General features: G+C 48.1%; 1 protein-coding gene across 1 annotated transcript in view; it reads right to left on the bottom strand.

The window, feature by feature from the left end:
- LOC119435133 (PAT complex subunit CCDC47-like) overlaps positions 1-13,104 on the bottom strand; it is a gene marked incomplete at its 3' end in the record, with an annotated part of 43,866 nt that extends 30,762 nt beyond the window's left edge. The window contains exons 1-7 of the mRNA XM_049659713.1: positions 13,083-13,104; positions 12,930-13,003; positions 8,897-9,045; positions 6,758-6,824; positions 5,954-6,088; positions 3,656-3,734; positions 2,867-3,063 (exon numbers count right to left, since the gene is read on the bottom strand). Of these exons, the coding sequence (XP_049515670.1) occupies positions 2,867-3,063; positions 3,656-3,734; positions 5,954-6,088; positions 6,758-6,824; positions 8,897-9,045; positions 12,930-13,003; positions 13,083-13,104 (723 nt within the window). The remainder of the gene's footprint in view (positions 1-2,866; positions 3,064-3,655; positions 3,735-5,953; positions 6,089-6,757; positions 6,825-8,896; positions 9,046-12,929; positions 13,004-13,082) is intronic.
- Between the last annotated feature and the right edge of the window lie 772 nt (positions 13,105-13,876).

The following is a 13,876-nucleotide window of genomic DNA, read 5'->3' as shown; positions in this document are numbered from 1 at the left end:
CTTTCGACCAAGTCGGCATGGACATTTTCGGACCGTCTCCTCTCTCGGCTGACGGCAACAAATGGGTGATCGTCACAACTGATTATTTAACACGCTATGCTGAGACGCAGGCGATCCCGAGCCACGGCCTCAGAGTTAGCGCAGTTCTTCATGCGCCACATCGTCTTGCGTCACGGTGCTCCCTCCACTGTAATAACTGACAGAGGGACAGCATTCACAGTGCAGCTTATGGACGAAGTTTTGAATTGAGCAACACCAGGCCGCAAGACGACCGCGTACCATCCGCAGACCAACGGACTTACTGAGCGACTGAATAAGACGGCCACAGACATGCTCGCAATGTACATCGACGTCCAACACAAAACATGGGATCGGATCTTGCCTTACGTGACCTTCGCGTATAAGACCACCATGCAAGAGACGACGCGCTTCACGCCCTTTCGCCTTCTCTACGGTCGCGAAGTCCAGACGATGCTGGACGCTATGCTGACGTGTCAAGACGCTGAGCTATTGACAACTGACGCCGAGGAATTTGCAGAGCGTGCTGAGGAAGCTCGGCAGCTGCATATCGGCCAGCAGCAGCAGGCAGACGCACGACTCACCATCCGCCACACGGACGTGTCCTACAACCCCGGGGATCAAGTTTGGGTATGGACCCCCGTTCGCCGTTGTGGCCTCTGTGAAAAGCTGCTGAGCCGGCATTTTGGTCCGTATAAAGTGCTCCGCCGTGTCAGTGACGTAAACTACTAAGTTGTTCCGGACACGACATACAGACCCGGAGTAGGACACAAAGACAACCGACCTCAGACATAGTTCATGTTGTGCGCATGAAGCCGTACATTGCGCGTCCGTAACTTTTTTTTGTGTTTTCGTTTTTTTTCTCTCATTCCCTTCTTGTTTCTACTTTTCATTTATCTTTGGGAGCTTGCTTCTTCGTTCATTGACTGTGTCGGCGTGACGGCAAATTTTTTGTGTACTTTGCTTTGCCTGCCTTCTTCTTTGTCTTCTACGCCTATTTTTTTTTTAGCATCGAGGCGATGCTTTTGTTTGGAAGGGGGATATTGCCACCTGTAGGTAGTGGGTCAGGGCAAGAGTGGGTCGAGCCCAAGAGAAGAAAGAAGACCGCGCGCTCCTTCTCTGCTCGCCAGCTCCGACGGTCGCGTCTTCCAAGAGCCAGCTGCTCTACGTTTATTAAACCTTCAGGACTACTTCTCGAGGCTTGTGACAATATTAGCGCACAGAAGTGCCATAACGCACACTTTACTGTGTTTGCCGCCAGCGCACGAGCAGTCTTCTATGGCGTGCGTTTTGTCCAGCACCATCTGACAAAATAATGCAGTTTCGTCTGCGCTATACATGCCCTGATCAGCACAGCTTGAAATAATGACTTGTTACAAGCCAACAGGCAACGTCTTGGTCCCTTCCTGAAGCCACCTTGGCAACGTTCGATTTAAAAGCAATCCCTTGCCACACTTTGAATCGATGTAGCCAGCTAGGAAAATCCAGCAGGAAGGCAAAGATTTTGCTTTTGCCCATCATCATTGGTCCACTTATCGGAATGTTGAAAGCCCATATGTTGACGAACCACTTGAGCAGCGCATCGTCTACGTCAGCATAGGTGGCCTTCCGCAGGCGCTTTCTGTTGATCGAGTTAGCGTTGGAGCTGACATCTGTTTCTTATCCTTCAGAATCGTTGAGATGGTTGATTTCAACAAGTACTTCTTCACCAACTCACAGTTTTTTGCACCTTGAGACAGTTCCGTCCTTGAGACAGTTCCGTCAAAATTGCTCGCTTCGTTGCCATGTGCAGCGCTTTTCATTTTGTGGCGGCTGCAAGCACGGCGGGCTTCCCGCATGCCTTCCTGAATACAACTTGAACGCGACTAGTACGAAGCGTTCGCACAACACCACCGACAAGGGGAAAAAAGTGCCACAATTGATGGAGCAGACTCGCACAGGCGACAACCACGCAAGGAATGTGGAGATGGCCCAGTAACAGCCAGAAAACAAAACTTCTGAATTTCAAGCCGGCGGCTGGCATTGTAGTAGCGCGCCCGCGGTGACAGGTGAAGACGAGGGAGTTGCTAGAAGGAGTGAGGAGAGGGAGAGCAGAGTTGTGAGGAGGGGCGGAGAGCGATCTTGGAAGCCACACGCCAACACTCGTAGGCAGCGCATGTCGGCAGAGAGAGGGTAGCTCACTTGAGAGGGGCCCGAAATGGTTAGTTAGCCTGCGAGGAGGCTTGGGAAAACAGCCCGCGCACACAAAGGTGTCGGAGGTCTCGTGGTGCCGGGTTTACACCGCCTGTTCGCTGTAACCGATCGGCTGGGCTCAAAGGTGTTCTTTGTATGTGCGATCGATGTTGTGCAATCGAATAATTGTATAGTTTACAGCCGTGTGGGTTTGTTTCTTTAAGGTGAAAGCTAAGTGAGGCCGTTATGTGTGGGGTCGACTGTATATGAAAGCCACATAGAGAGATTGGTTGCATTCCACAGGTTTCTTGATTAGCTGATTGATGACATGGATGTGATTCATTAATGAGAGTCAGCCTTATCTCACGGTGAACTGAAGTGTTATGCAAGACTAGTTCTGATTTGCTGTTGTTTATGATCAATTTTGTGATATGATGTTTTATTGGGTCCGGCTAGTTTTGTGGCAAGATTCAACTGTTTTCACGTCTCTGTTGGAAACCTTGTCAAATTCGTTGGTACATGCTATTTGGTACTCAGTACTTACTACGGTAAGTGCAACCCAAACAAAGGAATAATGTAGTAAAGCATTTTGGTTCCTCGCTGCCGTCTGTCATCCCTGTTCCAAGTTAGTGGGAAGAGCCAAAGGTGCAGACCGTGTGGCCACACCTGCACTCACCAGCTGGTCAGCTGACGGTCGCACCATTTGCGCGATCAGACTGAGCAGGTCTTGCCGCTTGAGCAGACGCAGCTCCACCAGCATCCCCTCGACGCACAGCCGGCCGCTGCACCAGAGGGTGTAGACGCTCTCCGAGTCCTTGACGAGGCCGCCCGCCTCAGCCTCGTCTGGGGCCAGCTCCTTGCGCCCATCATCCCCTGCGCACATTATGCATGCTTACCTTTGCTGACACGCACGATGTGAAAGGAAGCAGCGAGGGCAGCAACACGAGGGGAAAAGAACCAGTTGCTATGAAATGCACTGAAGCCAGTGGCCCACTGAGCAAGTGGCACGTTCCCAGACAACTTATCACTGTTGTTGCTAGGATATGGACAATTTTTGTTGATAGGATATGGACGAGTGGCCCATGTACCAACCAATGTGCCAGCCCAAGTGGCCCGAATGAACAGAGCTCATGATGAGGTTCTCTTTATGAATGGGGTGGTATGATAGGTATTGTCCGCAATGTCAAAATAGAGGTCGCACAGCCCTGATCCATAGGAATAGCAGGAGGTCGACTTTTTAATACAGCGCGCTACTACGACTTTTCTTCGCCGCACCTTGATAGAACGCGCATGCATGTTCGCATAGTCCTCCTCTTCATCGGAGTACAGGTGCAGCAGTATTGTTATGAGATATTGTGGCAATACGATAATAGAGTCGGCGCGCGATGTGCGAAATGCTCTGGTCGTGGGTCCGAGGGAAAGACGCTCGATGAGCTTAGTCGCGCAGTCCAAGGTGCCGACGCACGAATGCCTAGCCGCGGGTCCGAGGAATAGACACTTGATGAGCTCAGCCGCGCAGTCCAAGGTGCTGACGCGTGAAATGCCTAGCCGCGGTTCGAGGAATAGACGCTCGAGGTGCCGACACGCGAAGTGCTTAGCCGCGGGTCCGAGGAGTCGACACTCGATGAGCGATGTGCCGACGCGCGAAATGCCTAGCTGCGGGCTCGTGGAGTAGACGTTCGATTAGCTTAGTCGCGCAGTCCGAGGTGCCGACGCGCGAAATGCCTAGCCGCGGGCTAGAGGAGTCGACGCTCGATAGCTTAGTCGTTGAGTTCGAGATGCCGAAGCGCAAAATGCTTAGCTGCGGTCTCAAGGAGTAGACGCGCGAAGTGCCTAGCCGTGGGGTACGAGGAGTCGACATTCGGTGAGCGATGCGCGAAATGCTTAGGTGAGGGTTCGAGAAGTCCACGCGCGATGTGCTTGATCGCCGAGTCGGAGACGCCTACGCAAAGAAAGGCTTAGCCGCATGCCCGAGGATTCCGTGCCCGAAGCTTGGTCGCTAAGTCTGCGTCGCCGATGCTCGGAATGCTTAGCCGCGGGTCTGAGACGTCCACAAAAAGCGGGATCGGCCACACTACTCCGATGTCTGTGTAGCACAGGTTGTGACACTCATCGAGATCTCGGAAGCTGTCCAGAGCTTGCGAGAAGACTGCAACAAGGGGAGCAGACGATGCCATCGCGGAGCGGAGCACCGGACCAATGGCGAACCGCGCTGGAGTCACCTGGCGGGCGCGGCCACTCAGTGGCTCCGGCACGACCTTCAGTCATCGAACGACTCAACTTGATACATTTTTTCCTTAAGTGTCCCTTTAAGGTTTGGTGTGAATCAGCACAAATCTATACGCAGTGCCATATGGGTCTTGGAGAAAGCAATGAAAGTGAGAGCACAAGGGACAATAAAAAGTAAGCTAATACGAGCTCTTCTGAATGGTGCCAACTTTCCTCCCAGTTTTCGCCCTGTTTCTTTTCAGCCATTGTTCAAATGGATCATCTTCAAAAATTTGAGTGAGACACCATACAGTATTCGCAACTTCAACTGCCTTGATACATTGGTTCAATAGCGAAGTTGGCCATGTTATGGAGATGTTCTACTACAGCGACTCTCGTTAATTCGAACTGCGGTTTATTCGAACTGACGCTGTGGTCCCGTCAAAGTTACGTGTATTCCAATGGGCGAAAACGCCCTATAATTCGAACGCGAGAGCATTTGCAACGATTCATTCGAATGTACCGCGCACTAACAATGCTCTTAGCAGCGTGCTAAATCACGCGACGGCACCTCCGACCAGCATTGTTCCTACACCGCCATAGAGCAAAAGCTCAGGAGAGACCCCTCAAGGCCGCGCGCGTAGGAAGGAAAAAAAAAAAAATACCTCGCGGCGGAAATTTAATCCTCTTTCAAATGGCAAAGTCGCCGTTTCTGCATCGCGCCAGAACATGCGTGCACATACCGACTAGAGTGTACTAGACAACCACATTCTAGTACACTCTAGAGGCGATGTCTCAGCCACGCGGAGAAAATGGCAGGGAAACCCTTCTCCTTTATGCGTCCTCTTCCTCTATTTTCTAGTCACAGTGTTGACCTTGCAGCTGTGGCTGCAGCGCAGAGGGAAGCAGCGGCGGAAGGCCCAGTCCGGCCAACGAAACTGCCCACGCCAGCAAACGCTTGCTTCCAATAAGCGCAGAAACTGAAACTTCAGGGAGCTGGCATGGCGGTCGAAGACAGTTGAAGGTGAGGGAGCTACGAGGGAGTTGAGAGGGAGGGCAAGGGGAGCCATCGAAGCGGCGAAGTTGCCGAGGCCAAATCCGCTTACCTGCCCCACTCTTCCCTCACCTTCGACGGTCTCCGCGCGCACCCGTCGCCGTGCCAGCACCGCCCGCTCCCTGAAGTTTTGTTTTCTGCCATTATCGTGAAGCGAGGTTGCCGGCGTGGGCAGTTTCGTGGCCCGCGCTCTCTATGCGCTTGCGCGCCTCGATATTTCATGACTCCACCCTTCGTGCATCGTGCTATGGTGCACAATACTTCAAAAGTACGTCCTTCTTTTAATTCGAACAAATTTTCGGGCCCCTTCGACTTCGAATTATCGAGATTCGCATTGTAATCGAGTAGGCCAAGAAAATCAGTCAGCAACTGTCAACAGATTCGTTGTCTTGGCTTGTCTTGGTGATGAGGCGTGTCAATGACAATGCAACTTGCTTGCCGAAACCAAAACTGCCGATTGCACACACTTTTAAATTTGCATTTGTTCGTTTTAAAACTAACCAACGAGGGCAGAAGTTGTCGAGCAGCAGCTGACGGTGGCTTTGGAACCAGGCCAGTGGCCAGCCGGTGGTTCTTGTTGCGGCCAGCCATGAAGTTGCCAAAGTAGACGGTCAGGCCCGCCAGCATCAGCCAGCTCTAGGTAGAAGTCTCCCAGTTGCTCCCAGGTGCAGTGGACCTGCACAGCAGTCCATAACAATGGGATGTGTTGAGATATTTCAGTGTGTGTCATTCATTGTTATTCACCACAGTACAAGTTCCAAACACTATGCCGGCATGACACCGATGTTCCACAGCAATGCTGGCATAACAGAAAGTCGAGTGTTGCTGCAATATGGCAGGCATTGCTGGTGGTCATTTCGAAGAAAGCCGTCTCCCCCTTTAAACTGACCAAAAGTTGAAATACACAAGCTCCAGCTATCTTCTATCTACAGTATAGCTCATTCATTCACCACTCAGTAATTCAAATTTTCAATCATTCAAACGGGTGGCCGTGGTCCGGTCGGCAGTGGCATAGAAGGCTATGAATAATACAACTCGTTAATTCACTAAAAATTGGCACCTCCAACTATAATTCGAACTGTGCACCGCCAAGTGTCATTGTTGTGAACAACCTTGGAAGCTTTCACGGCTGAACGATAGGTGGCATGACCACTGTGTTTCTGGCATGGCGGTCAAAAGAAAATAGACACATGGTCAGCAACACCATCATTTCGTGTCGAGCATTTCTCGCATGCTGGTGGTAGTAGTGCTATTGTATTGCTGTGCGTGCGCGCTGTTTCTGCACATTGGTTCTGTTAAGCCTACGTCAAAGCTGCCAGATGTCGGCGAGGAAAAGCACTGCGCGAAGACTGTGAAGGAGAAAGTAGAGATTCTGCGAGAAGTAGACGAAGGGAGGACCAGCAAGCTTGAAATTGCAAAGAAACGCTGCATACCGCGGAGCACGTTGTCTACCTACATCTGCAATCGAAAGAGCATCGAAACACACAAAGCCAGCAGCTGAAAAAGGCTACGCACAGCTAAGGACCCTGAACTTGAGAGTGCTGTGATTATGTGGGTCAAAGAAATCAGAAGCCAGAACTTCGCTTTGAGCGAACCCCTGATCATGACAAAGGTGGGCGATTTTGCCCAGCGCTTATATGTCCGAGGTTTCGGTGCCTCCGAGGGATGGTTTCGTTGCTTTAGGGAAAGGCATAACCTCTTCCTCCGCACAATATCTAGCAAGGCTAGCAAGGCAAAACAAGTGGACACCAACACACGCGCGACGTAGAAAAGCTACATCCTGCAGCAGTTCCTGGACAGCTACTCTCCAAATGATTTTTAACGCTGATGAGACAGCGTTGTTTTATAAAGTTCAGCCAGATAAAACCATCACACACAAAGGGGACATATGCGTAGGCGGAAAGCAGCAAACAGCTTGTCACCATGTTGATCGCCGCAAATATGACCAGGACGGAAAGGGTCCCGCTCTTTGTGATTGGGAAGGCACAGAAGGGTTTTAAAAACATTCGGATGCTGCTGACAGAATAAGTCGCCAACACGAAAGCGTGAATGATGGCGGAGTTGTTCAGAAAGTGACTACTCCAGTCTGACAGACGAATGAACTCCGCAGCAGACAAGTTATTCTAATCGTCAACAAATGTTCGGCACACAAGGCCGACGTTGAGCCGGGAGACACGAGGTTGGTTTTTCTCCCTGCAAACAGCACTGTGGCCTGACAGTCAATGGACCAGGGCATTATCAGAAACATTAAATGTTTATACAAGTGCCATATGCTTGAAATAATGATTTTGTGCGCAAGCAAAAACAAAAAAAAATACTACGTAGTTACACTTCTCCCTGCTATGCACACGTTGGTGCGGGTTTGGGATCAAGTTACGGCAGCTACCATTGCGAACTGTTTCGGCCACTGTGGTTTTGTGGCTGGAACCGTGCAAGGAAGTGGCAACAATGGGGCTGAGAAGCTCATGCCTGCAGCGATGTGTGACGTACTTCACGATGTTACTTTTAGTGATTAGGTCAAAGTCGACAGTGGTGCATCGGTGTGTGGTGCCTTAATGGATCAAGACATCGCTGAAGTAGGAGGCAAGCAGTCAGTCGCCGAAGAGATGGAAGGCGAAGACAGTGACAATGAGGAGGAGGCGGTGCCTGTGCATCCGTTGGCGTCGGAGGCCATGGAAGCAGTGAATGTCGTGCGCCTCTTCGTTAGCTTTGAAGAGGGCGAGGACGACTCTCTGCGTCGCGTTTTGGCACTGGAGCAGAGGGCGGCAACTATAGCATTCAAAGAAAAAAAGCAGCAAGCGATGACTGATTTCTTTTGCAAATAAATGTTTTCCATGCCCTCCGGTCCCAAATGCATCCACTTTTCTTCAATTTCGTTACTTTGAATTTTATTTAATTTGAACTGACTTAACAGCCCCACTAAATTCAAATTAACAAGCTTTTACTTTACGTGTTGTCCATGTGCTCCCACTTGGCAGTATAGTTAAATATAGCAAGGTGCAAGGACTAGCCATGGAAACCAACACTGGCGAACTCTGAACAAGAAGCGCTAGCACACTACCCAATTCTACAGGGGCAGCAGGCCATCTTGTGCTGATCGAATCGGGAGTTGACGAAATTATGGACACTTCAGTACCAGCAGTTCCCTTCTCTCAGCAGTTAGAGAAGGAAGACCTGCACATTAATTACTTGTTTCACTAAGCGTCTCTTGAACTCATGTCAAGTTTTTATTTGATGCATGTGATCAGCTTGCTCTATTGTGAGCAGTATAGTGCACAATCTTACAACGAAATGACTTGTATGGCAAAGGATTTTTGGAAGTTCCAAGCACTTAGTTGCAAAGGCATTTTACTGTACTTCAACTTTTTAGTTTACCATTCTAGTAGCTGCAAGATGGCATGTTTGCATAATTCAGTCGCGTGACCTCAAAGTTCTATGAGCAACGGAGTCTTGAGAGCGGAAGGGTTAAGGTGAGTACAGACCTTGGCAATGGTCAGGTGTGGCTTGTCGCCCTGTGGCCGGCTGGGTTGGCGCTCCTGGTCGAGGCCCTCGAATTCCTCCTCGTCCTGGAAGTGGTCGAACTCCTCTTCTTCCTGCAGCCACACAGAAGACGCACGTTGAGTACACAACAAGCAATGCTACACCAGGCTGACATGCGTAGCTCCCTGGGGATGGCCAGAAACAGTGAAATATCCCACCTTCTCCCCACTAACCTCAAGCTTTTCTTGCTCTACCAGAGTTTACATTGACCAAAACCAGAACCCGCATCATCTTTTCACACCCGCGCATTCATTCATTCACTTCTAATACTGAAGCCATGCAAATACTCTGCACCCATTTTGACTTCTCAAACTGTTCCTCCAATGAAGTTTCACAAATGAAATGCAATTCTACCTTTCATCATTCGTCAGCCTATTTCATAAACCCTAACATTAGTGCTCACTGACATACAATCTTTCTGCTGCTATCATGCATCACGGCAATTACCAGCGCAAAGAAGGAGTACCAAACGGTAGCTACATCAAGTTGCATTCACTCTCTTTGTCCCTGAAACTATCGTTTAGAGAGCAGCATAAAAAGCAAGCAATCCTCACAAACCTGAGTATTCATAATTATTCTACACTGGCAATTTTTCTAGCCTACTTCCTTCCAACTTTGCCACTCATTAATGAGAGGAGGTTAAAGGAGGTCTACTACCTGTGTAGTGGACTTTCGAACCACTAATTCAATTGTAATGAAAATTACAGGGAATGTTTAGAGCAATTATTTAAGTCGGGGTGCTAAGTTTTAATATTGTAGAGCAATTTTTAAGAGTGATTAATCTTCAATTTTCAAGTGATTATCGTCAGCCACAAAAAATCTCGTTCTAAAATGACAGCAAATTTTAGCATTAATTTTGTTCTATTTTAGTAGCTTTCATTTGAAAATTTACACAACTGGCACCACTCAAATTGGCACCACCTTGTGTTCAAAATTTCAATTTTTCCATTAAAAAGAAACTTAAAAATTAAAATTTGAGTTCTGCATAAAATTCCGCCCCAGAAGATGTCCTTCAAGTAAGCCTGCCTTTGTATATTATAAAAATGTCACTTTTGGATAATGCAAACTTCTGTGAAAAAAGTAAACTGAGAGAAATGGCTTCAAAAATTTAGAAACATGCCATTTTATACTGGCCACTAAAATTCCACTGCAGCCATACCTATGGCGTTCTTCCTCAATCATTCTCTTTCGTGGCAATAGTTTCAAGTGCCTTGGGCTCTCGTTCCTAGGTGTCTCGTTGGCATGAAATGGCGCGAAACTTGTCCGCGGCTGGGGACGTAGCCATAAAAAGGAGAGTTGTGCTTTCTTCGCCTATGCTGCATGATGGTTATGTTGTCAGTGCAAGCGCAGCAGGTGCATGATGTTGCTGTTTATCCTCTATAGCTGCATAGCAAGAAACGCTAGCGAGTCTGCGAGCACAATGCTCAGTGCATGGAATCAAGTCCACTTCCCTCATGATCGTGGTGGGTACACTTTTGTAACAGACAAGCGCGTAAAAGGAGCGGGAAACAAGCTCTATGTCGCTAGCGGTCACGCCATCTAGGTCTATTCTTGCGTTTGAAAATGACGGTTTGCGGGGGACAATCTCGCTTCTGTAGCGTCACTGGTGCGTGAAAGAACCCTAATTCAAGCTTTTCTAACGTACCAATCTGGACAAAAGTTTTTGCACATACTTGAAATAGTCAAGGAACCTGAAACTACTATACCTAGAAATGCGTTCTTCAGCCTAAAACGTGATTACTTGCACTGTGTGCATGTTTTTGTTCTGCACCAAGTTTCTTCATGTTCTTGTAATCTGCTGGGAAAGTTCTTTTTGGCAATGTTGCAAACTATCATTGTGTCACCTGCATTTTTTTTAACTAGCACTCTCCTTGCAGCCCTTAGTCAAATTAATGACACCAAACTAAACAACATATAGCAGCCATGAATTTTGGCGCCGCACTTGATGACCAATGTCAAGATATGAGACGGCCTCCATTGTGGTCCTTGTGCACCTGTGTTTAAAAAGAAATTTTGCAGTCTCCTAGTACAAATTGCCATGAGTGAACTAGCCAAAACTCCTAACTAAACACAGTTAAATTTAACTTAAAGGGGCCCTGAACCACTCGTTGGGCTTGGTGAAATAACACTGTCCGCGGATAGCATACGCTGCTGTGAACATCTCAGCCAAATGTTGCTGTCGTACACAGTGCATGGCGCTCGCAAGCGGAGTGTGCGAAGTCACCTTTTTATCATATGCTCTCTTTCTAACAGAAGCCATGATCCTCACTCTTTTTTGGTCACTTCATGTCATAATAAAGTGCATTCCCATACGCGGCCGCTACTGGTCGCTGCGGTCGGCTGCACCGCGGCCGTCCACAAGTCCACTGGCTGAGACACTGAGGTTGGCTGAGCACAACCACGTTTGGCTTACATTTGGCGCGTCGTAGACACCAAAATCAGAGGTCGTGGCATCTACGTTAACATCCAAAATGAATTGGAACTGCGCGCCACGGTGACAATTCGAAGGTGGCGCGTTGTGGCCACGCCCCACTCCATCGTGCCTTCGCAGTGCAAGGCATTTAAGAAGGAAGTGGAGAACAGCAGAGGCTTTGTTTGATTGCCAATAACTCCGCTTATGCTGAACGCTTTGAAGTACTTTTTGCAGCAAAGCATTTTTGAAATAGTCTATTTTCACTTCAAATGCCTTTCTCCGCTTCGATAAAAAGTGGTTCAGGGCCTCTTAAGAAACTTCGGCCAAACGAAGTCAACAACAAAGCCTTGTGGGCATGAGATTAGACACCATTACAAACGTCGAAGTTGAAACAAACTCGGCATAATGCAACTATCAATTCTACAAACTTCTCTGCAACACAATGGCATCTGTATGGGATCACCGCGTATCCCGGCCGCAGCGGCAGCATTTCGATGGAGGCGAAATGCAAAAACGCTCGTGTGCTTGCGTTGTAGTGCACGTTACAGAACCCCATGTGGTCAAAACTAATCCGGAGCCCTCCACTACGGCGTGCCTCATAATCAGAACTGGTTTTGGCACGTAAAACCCCAGAAAGAAGAAACACCCAGTTTGAAATTTCCCGGTAATAATACCGCTCAGCGACACCAGCATTAACAGGCTATACTTTTGAAAACGTCAAATATGCGGTCAATTCACAAATAATGTTCTGCTGAAATTATAAATGCAGGACACTGAACAGTGTCCCGAAATTCTCTTAAAGTGCAACAAAGAGTTCAATCGATTCTTCAGTTTCACTTCGATGTTCTAAACAGTGTTTTGTTCTTGATACGAAAGCTGCTGCACATACAACTGCACAACAGCTAAAGTTAAGCTAAACAAAGTTTTTACTTGTTTCCCAAGAAGATATTTAAAGGGGAAATTTTCCTGAACATCAATCCTACAGCACTGACACAAATAGGCCAAGTAACCAATGCACTGTAGACAACTTACTGCCTCAGTTGCAGTTTATCTTGTTTTCACAAACCAAAAACACCATTAAAATGATGAGTCTTCTTCGAAGCATCCAAATCATGCCCGACGCATGAGGGCCGACTGTGAGAGCTGAAAAGGGGGCCAAATGGCAGAACGCAAACCGCAAGAGTCCATGCATTTAACGACCCCAGCCTTGAAGTCCCCACAAAGTGTGAATGCTATTGCAGCACTCTCATGCATCGTGAGAGGGAAGCATTAACATAAACCACCACAGCCTTTTGCATGCTACTGCTTCTCTCTCCGTTAATCCTATGTGCCTCCTTGAAGCATAGAGAGTCCTCATTTCAAACTGAAAGCAGGCTAACCCACATCGGCTACTTGCCCAATTTCATGAAGTTCAGTCTTTTGCCCTATACTACAGCCCCTGAGCTGAAGCCGAGACCCCACTTCACAGATTCGAATGCAATGGCTTTATAGCCAAGTGGTTGGCCCTTGTGCATGTGCAAATACCTCCACTCGAGCTTCTTCCTCATCGTCTGCAGCCGCTGGTTGGGGTGCATCAGGTCGCTGAGATGCGGCGGTGCCTCTTCGTCATCGAACTCCTCAAACTCGGCGAACTCGTTGTCCTCCTCAGCAACACGAGCTGCAATTGCTCCCGCTAGCAGTCCAAGCACCAGAGCAACATGATGCCTTCATGATGACCCACCTTGTGCCACAACCCTTGTGGGTTGAGCTTGCAGCAGTAAAATGCCCTGAAATGACAGTTACGTCTTGTCACAAAGTAATAAAAGCAAGAAGATCAGGCACATCCCAATTTCACCAGATAAGCTACATTCATAGAGGTTGTCTATAAGAGCATTGCAAATGGTGAAGCAGCAAAGCCCACCGAAAGATGACAAAAAGAAAACCTAATTTTAAAGGCAGTCATGCAGCATTGCTCGAGTAAACTATGCACTTAAAGGTGTGCATGAAAATTATTTCCAGTTAGTAAAACTGCTGACGCGAAGCTCACAATTGCACAAGTTGGCTGATGTTCATCATGATGAATGCAATGCAGAAACATGTGGCACAACACTCCACCTGCCCCATGCACTTCCTGTCTCACGGCTTGCCAGCATACATCATGACGAACTGCTGCTCATTACATCTCACAACATCTGAACAGCTGTTCAAAGCCCACCTGTGGCTCGTAGCTACATTATAAATGAGGAACTGCTGACGAAGTCTTGGATGCGATTATTGGATCCGAATGCTGTAATCTTATATGAGCCAGAATATTCTAGTGGCGCTGAAGTAAGAGCCAACAATGTAGGTAATAAAATAAGAGACGGAAAGAGCATGAAAACAGCACCAACCAGAACCATCAACCAAGTGATACTTAAACGTGCTAAAGGGATTTTTTTTTTTTTAACTATGTAGCGTGCCCTGAAAATGATAAAAAGGGCCATGATTGTAGC

Source organism: Dermacentor silvarum, unplaced genomic scaffold (assembly GCF_013339745.2).
Source record: "Dermacentor silvarum isolate Dsil-2018 unplaced genomic scaffold, BIME_Dsil_1.4 Seq477, whole genome shotgun sequence".
Classification (NCBI taxonomy): domain Eukaryota; kingdom Metazoa; phylum Arthropoda; class Arachnida; order Ixodida; family Ixodidae; genus Dermacentor; species Dermacentor silvarum.
Note: the sequence above shows the minus strand (reverse complement) of the source record. Positions and strands in the feature narration are given on the sequence as shown.